Raw genomic sequence first — 7,365 nt, 5'->3', positions numbered from 1 at the left:
TCTCTCCAAGGCATCTGGGCTTAGGGCTTGGCTCTTCTTTGACTTGAGAAGATGACCACCTCTTCTATAAACCCAGGGGAGTGGACAAAGCTGATCTGCAAAGAGAAATTAAAGGTTCCTACAGAGAGAAGAGACTGAGAAATAGACTGACCAGAGAGGAGAGAGAAACAGAGTCAGAGAGACAATTTGAGAAACAGAGCATGTAGAGCAAGACTGAGTTAGAGACTGGAAGAGAGCAAAAACTGGTGATTGTGAAAGGGAATAAGAGAATAAAACCAGAGATAATGACGGCCTAGATCCTGATGGTTTTGCAGGTCTTGCTTCCAGTCCTTCCTGATGTCTGCCGGCACATCTGTTACTGCTAACCAAAAGCCTTCGAGTGTGGGGTCCCACCTCTACTCCTTGGTTCTGGCCAATCCCTGGTCTGAAACTGCACTGCTCCTGCACTGACTCCAACTTGGCTTGTCTATGTTTTCTCAATCTTTCAAGACTCTGTCCTTGACCTGACAGCCTCGTGACATCTTCCTCTAGCACCCTAGCTGCTAGAGCTCTCTAAACTTCAGAGAGCATTCTGCCTGAAAAACTTCCATGGTTGGAAGCAGAAGCAGCCTGGCTGGCCCTCTGCCTTCCAGCCCGTGCCCTTCCTCCCTCCCTGCCAGCTGATGTCCATCCTCACACAGTTCACTGGAAGTATACAGCAGGCTGAGACAGAAACCCCAGGGCTTTTCTGAAATGAACGTTTTGTCCATCCAGCGTACAGTCTCTGCAGGGGAAGGGAACACCCAGTGAATCATCAGCAGTTTGGTGAAGCAAAGGCATCCTGGGAACTGTGCTCTCAGCCTCACTGAAAATCATGGAAAGGACTTTAGAGATGGTTTAGACTCTCATCTAGACCAACTCCTTCTTTTTTTTTTTAAATTAAATTTATTGAGGTGACAATTGTTAGTAAAATTACATAGATTTCAGGTGTACAATTCTGTATTACGTCATCTATAAACCCCATTGTGTGTTCACCACCCAGAGTCAGTTCTCCTTCTATCACCATATATTTGATCCCCTTTACCCTCATCTCCCACCCCCCACCCCCCACCCCCGCTTACCCTCTGGTAACCACTAAACTATTGTCTGTGTCTATGAGTTTCTGTTTCTCATTTGTTTGTCTTGTTCTTTTGTTGTTTTTGGTTTATATACCACATATCAGTGAAATCACATGGTTCTCTGCTTTTTCTGTCTGACTTATTTCGCTCAGCATTACACTCTCAAGATCCATCCATGTTGTCACAAATGTTCCTATAACTCCTTCATTTAAACATATTTTTGTATCTATCTATCTACCTACCTACCTAGATGTAATTGACATACAACATTGTATGACTTTTAGGTATACAACCAACTCTTTCATTTATAGGTAAGGAAAATGAAGTCCAGGGGAAACCAACTTGAACAAAGTCACATAGCTAGCAAGCAGCACATCTGTCTTTGGAAGCAACATGCTTAGAAATTAGGTGTCATGAGCTCAACAGCGTTTCCTTGTCTGAAAGAGAGGTATCTGCCATTCCCTCCCGGCCTTCACACACTGGTTTTGCACAAGCTGTTTCTGCTTGTGTCCCTTGCTCCTGACATCCACACCTTGAGCAAGCCACCTCCTACTAGCTATCATTTAGATCTCAAATTAGATGTAACCTCTTCCAAGAATCCTCCTCTGACTACCACTCCCTCCAAGTCTGGTGCCACTCTGTGTAGTATATTTTATATACTCATAAAGACCTGTCCACCTGCACACATGGCTTAGCATAGAATAGGCACTCAATAAATGTTTGGTGAGTGAAGAAAAATGTCAGGTACCAGCTGCCATCAGCTGGAGTTCATTTATTCCGACCCTCAGTGGAGAACAGAAAGGGAGCCCAGTCAGCTCGTTTTGCCAGCACCCCCATTCCATGAATTGGACGGGAGCTGGGAGGGCAGGGTAACGCAGCACGCACTCACTCCTGAAGCAGGAAGGCATCTGTGCTGCAAATAGCTAAACACTGACCCCTCAGCAGGGGCAACCTCCCCTCCTTGCCCCCCCCAGACAAGCAGTCAGTGAAAGCTGCTTCCCGGTAAGCATAGTCTGGAAGTGGGTCAAAGAGTAATCACAAGGCCACGAGGCCCCAGTCCTGCATGTGATCACTTTCTCAGAGGTCCAGGGGAAGGGGTGCTCAGCCAGAGAAATTTCTAATTGATTCTGAACCAAACCCCTGGGAGCTGGGCAGATACTGATCCAAGAGTCAAATCCAGTCCAGGTAAGAGGTGGCCAAAAAGGGCTGCACTGAGCTGGCCAGGGGATCAAGGCAAGCTTTTTGTCCTAATTACATACTCTTTATATACTTATATACCACTCCCTGTGGCCTCCTCCCTGACAGATTCTGGAGGGGTTGGGAGAGGGGCAGTCTGGGCCTGACTGTTGATGGCCTCCAAGATCACTCTGACACCATCCACCCATCTCTGATTTACTAATTCAAACCAAACACCTTTTCCAAAACCAAACTCCTGTCTTTTTGGACCAGTTGTTTTATTCAAGGGGCAGGGCCTGTTACATACAACAGAGATCTGGCATCTGGAAATGTTGAGTATCTTTAGAAGAGCTTGGGGGAAAGAAAGAAAAAGCCCATCATTTCTGAGTGAGGTCAGCCAGCCCAGCTGGAGGAGGCAGCAGGCTGTAGGGACTGCTGAAGGACCGCTTGGCCAGCTTGCCGGACCCTGGGGCAAGCCATTGTATAAGCTCCCCAGTATTAGAAAGAAAGAAAAAAAATCGGACATGAGTTTAGCTTTGCTCAGGAGCCCAGAACATGCTCACATCTCTAGGAATCTTTGCTCTTCTGTACAAGTGGAAAATATAATCCATGAGAACAAACTTGACTGTGGAGTTGTGTGCCTAGTTCCCCAGCCCTGTAACTTAGAGGGGGGTGTGGCTCACGCCACCTTGTGGCCGCTTTTCAGAGTCCTATGTGTCTCTCTGAGCAGCTGGCTCACTAATGGCTAAAAGACAGGACAGCAGCCTCAAAATCAAGCACAAAACGTGCATTTACTGACATCTGCTCTGGGCTACACTGGGCTTCTAGCAAGAACAAACGCAAATGTAAAGGGAAACATGCTAATATAATTAGCAACCTGGTGCAGTTGTGAATACAAGCTGTTGTTTCCAGACTTGGGAGAGAACTATGATTACCCTACATTTAATAGCTTAACATTGAATGTGCACGAGAGTTCCAGATTCAGCAAAGAAATAAATAAGTTATTTATATTTTAAGTAAAAATATTATAGTTTATTCCTTTATTTCACCACCATTTATGTGTATGAACCGCAGTGGAGGCTTTGCTTACGTCCTGTGGAGCAAGGCCAGGATATATGCTTTATATTGATTATTTGATCTTCAACATCAGATTATCACGATTGTAAAGGTGGGCAAAACCATGCAAAAAGAAAAGGAAGGACATTCCCATTGATGGCAGTAAATGAAGAACAGTCAAAGCCACCAAGTTTGCCAATGGCCAATTTCTTGTGTTTCTTTTAAAGAACAGATCAAAGAGTCTTTTTTTGCCATTTTGGGGGCTACTTGCCTATCAGTATCATGGGACAAAGAGTAAATAAAGGCATGAAGAAACAAACAAGCAAATTGCACCAGAACAGATGTGCTTAAATTAACCAAGTGACAGTTTGTGTGTTAGTCTCATCACCATGGCTGTCACGTGAGGTGGGTGGAGAAGAGAAGCACCACAAGACTTAGTTGTTCAGAGGCTGCTGAGCAACCCCAGGAAACCTCAGAGACACCATCCTTTGAGGCTGGCTCTGGCCACCCCTACTTGCCTGCTGCTGCCTCATGGAGGGCATTCTTCCTCTGATCGTGCTGGGGGGGGCAGGGGACCTGGCTGGGGTGCTTTGGAGGTACTGGAAGGCGCTCTGGCGACCCACCTGCTTCTCTATGCAGTTAAAGGTGAGAGCCACTCCCACGTTGCTCTTCATGATTCTGGAGGAGCCATCAGATGTGCCATCAAAGCACCGGCCAAGTGCAATCTCCTTGGCCACGCGAGGGTCCTGGTCAGTGACAGTGTAGATGCCATAGTTGTGGCCCAGTGGATCCAGGGGCGCCAGCATGGTGTACTCACTGGTGTCATTGTTGACCGCCAGTGGCAGGTGGTTGACCAGGTACTCATGCAGCATGGAGTTTACACTGGCTCGATGGCAGCTGCCCTGGGGTATGATCTTTACCAGTGTGCGGTCCACACGGTCCTGGTCATAGAGCATCCCACTGCACTTGAACTCCAAACAGGCAGACGAGACGTTGGCTTGGTCCCTATCCCGTGTGCTCTTCACATCCCGGATTCCATATAGCTTCCCCACAGTCTGCCGGTGGGTTCCCCCCATGTTGCGGGATCGCACATTCACCTCCACTGACCCCACAATCTTCACCTTAATGTAACAGGCTCTGAACTCCATTGGCTTGGGCCACCATGTCAGGTAGTCTTCAGTCCAGCTCATGGGGTCATCCTCATTGAAGGGGACAGTGTTGTAGTCATACCGATCCCCCTCGATCTGGTAGAACCGGAAGTGGGCCGCACTGGGCGGTGCCTCCTCACATGCCCGGAGGTTCTCAAAGGCATAAATGGGCCCATTGCTCTCCTCAGCTGAGTTGGGCCTTGGCTTGGCCATGCTGATCTGGAAAGCTGTCTTCTTAACCCGTGGGTCATCATGGTCAGTCCGACGGTATCTGAGCTTGTTGAGGTAGGGCTGAGGGACACCAATTGCATTTGGGTTGAATTTAGGAGAAGACTCCACTGCTTCCAGTTCTTCCCCAGCCAGGCTTGCCAAGACATAGGCAGAATAGGCATCAGGGGACTGGTCATCGCAGAATGCAGGAAGGCAGGCCCCGTTGGGTCCCGTGATGACACTGTCAAAGCGTCCCCAGGCCCTAGGGTTGGACGAGAAGCCAGTCGTGGGCTCCAGGTTGATCACAGAGACCACGACCCCCTGGATCTGCTCACTAGGCAGGAACCTCTCACTCCTGTAGGCCCTCACCTTGATAAAGCACCTCCTGCTTTCAGGGACATCCAGGTTAAAGAGCCTCCTCTCTCGGATCTCCATGTTGCCCACCAGGAAGGTTCTCTCTTCTCTTTTGTTCCGCCTTTGGCTTTCATATTTGAAATCACCTTCCTCTTCCCACAGCCCTGTGTCTGGGTTGAGTGACCAGAGTTTCATCGTGGGCACGTGCTCTGGCATCTTGACCTGGTTTGAGTCAAGGTGGACCTTCACCTTGCCAACATTAAGGGACTCAGAGGTGGCCTCATCTGTGAAGTCCACAGAGAACATGCCATACGTCCGAAGGGGGAAGGTGTCTCCTTCATCACTGATGAAGTTCAGGTCACTCTGAGTAGCTGTGGCTGTGGAAATATCGCGAGGGTCCAGGAAGGTCACACTGGCCTTCACTTTTCCTGTGTAGGGCTCCCCGTTCTGCCTGTAGAAACTGTTGGAGGGGATCTCCAGCTCAGCAACAGGGTCTTCACCAGCTACCTCCCCTAGGGGGATAATGTTGGTCTCCATGGCCTCCAAGGTGATGGGCTCTTTCCGCCGAAGCATCTTGATCTCATGGAACACGGCGCTTCCCTTCCTGTTGAAGGGCAGCACTTTGGTGGTGTTGACGAACTTCTGCAGCCTGTCCACAAATGTGAGCACCAGCCTCTCAGTGTCCTGGGGGACATGGAGGGTGAAAGTGCCCTTGTAGCCAGTCATACTCACACGGTTGTTCCCCATGTATACGTGGCCAAAGCGCATGGGTTCCCCATTGTCAGCCGCGCTGACACGGCCCCGCACAATACTCCGGGTCTCTGTACACCGCTGGCAGCTGCACTCCATGGCCACCTTGGTGGGTAGTGTGTACCCATTGCACTGGATCTCCCTCTCCTCTGTTCTGGAGATGCCACAGCAGTTCTCCACAGCATCCCAGCACCTGATCCCATTATCGTGCTGCCCTGCACAGGTCTTGACAGGGCAACGGCCCACGTCATAGTAGAAGGAGTTGGTGGCATTCTGGAAGCAATCATGGGGCAGCCGGATAAGGAAGCTCTCAGGGATGGGGTTGCAAGGGGTCTCATCAGGGGCTGTGGAGGGAAATGGTGTGGATATGACATGTAAGTTCATCTCCTACACAAAGGGCACCTCAATCTCACCTCTTTGCAGTGCTTTATGGTTTTCAAAATACTTGCATATCCTTGATCCTGACTCTCACATACTCCTCTGAAGGAGATGGAACAACTATGAATAAACCCATTTTATATCTGGGGAAACAGATTTGGTTACTGAGACCACTAGAGTCACGGTTCTCATTGGAGGTATCCTGAAAATCTATGAGGATGTTTTGAGTTCCCACCAAAATTGGGAGTCTACTGGCATACAATGGGTGGGGGCATTGCTGCTCTGTGTCCTACAAAGGCTGGCACTGTCCTACATAAAGAATTTTTCTGTATCCTGCGTGACTTTCACATGTCCCACCAGACATTCATGTAGGTGGAAAACCTATTTAAAATGATCAGAGCCTAGAATTTTTACATGGTTTTACCATGCATCGAATTTTTCAAGAATGCAACTATTATAAAAATAAAGCTAAGATTGTACTTTGGTGGGTCTTTTTTTTTTCAAGTTTATTTAAGCCCAAACTGAAGACAATTGCTGGGGAGCTAAATCGCAAATGCTCCTGATTGTACTTTAATCAGTTGGAAAAATACTAAGAATTGTTCTTTGTCTCAGAAAAATCATGTACCTACAACATTACCCAAGAAATGTGAACCACCAAAATGATACCTCTGTATCCATCAGTATTTGTAGCTATCACCTTCTTGGTGACTGGATTCAAATGCAAGTGTCTGACCTCTTAGTTGGCATTCTTGTGTCATTAGGCCAAAGCTCTTATATATTGAAATACATATATTAAAATGAATTAAATTAAAATTGTATTAAAATTATTTTCTTTTTATTTCTCCTTTATGTTATAGTTAGACTATGGGCATATATACTACACAATTTTAGGTAGCTAACTTGACTATAAAGTTAACTTCAAAATAGAAAAACATTTTTAAAATTTAAAGTGTTAAAAATTGTAAGTATTACAAATAACTGTGACAAATGGGGAGCATTGGTATTATGGGTTGGGAACCTCTGCTAATGGGGCTTCATTGTTGCCAAGGTCCAAGTGCCCTGTGTCTTGAGGTCTGTTGCTCAACTTTCTTGGAGCCTGTGAAATATTCCAGAATCCTTCCAATAAATTTTCTCTTCCTCTGCCTTGTGTTTGGTTTTGTTTAGGCCAATTACTGAGCTGTCCTCCTTCTCCGTCA

General features: G+C 47.3%; 1 protein-coding gene across 1 annotated transcript; it reads right to left on the bottom strand.

Moving 5' to 3' along the window:
• Positions 1 to 3,274: 3,274 nt before the first annotated feature.
• Positions 3,275 to 6,190, bottom strand: LOC109440022 (cartilage intermediate layer protein 1). The gene has a single exon (XM_019720192.2). It carries the CDS (start codon positions 6,173 to 6,175, stop codon positions 3,764 to 3,766), a length of 2,412 nt encoding a protein of 803 aa, XP_019575751.2. The 5' UTR covers positions 6,176 to 6,190; the 3' UTR covers positions 3,275 to 3,763.
• Positions 6,191 to 7,365: the final 1,175 nt, after the last annotated feature.

Source organism: Rhinolophus sinicus, linkage group LG03, assembly GCF_036562045.2.
Source record: "Rhinolophus sinicus isolate RSC01 linkage group LG03, ASM3656204v1, whole genome shotgun sequence".
Lineage (NCBI taxonomy): Eukaryota > Metazoa > Chordata > Mammalia > Chiroptera > Rhinolophidae > Rhinolophus > Rhinolophus sinicus.
The sequence above is the reverse complement of the archived record's forward strand: the minus strand, read 5'-3'. Positions and strand labels throughout refer to the sequence as shown.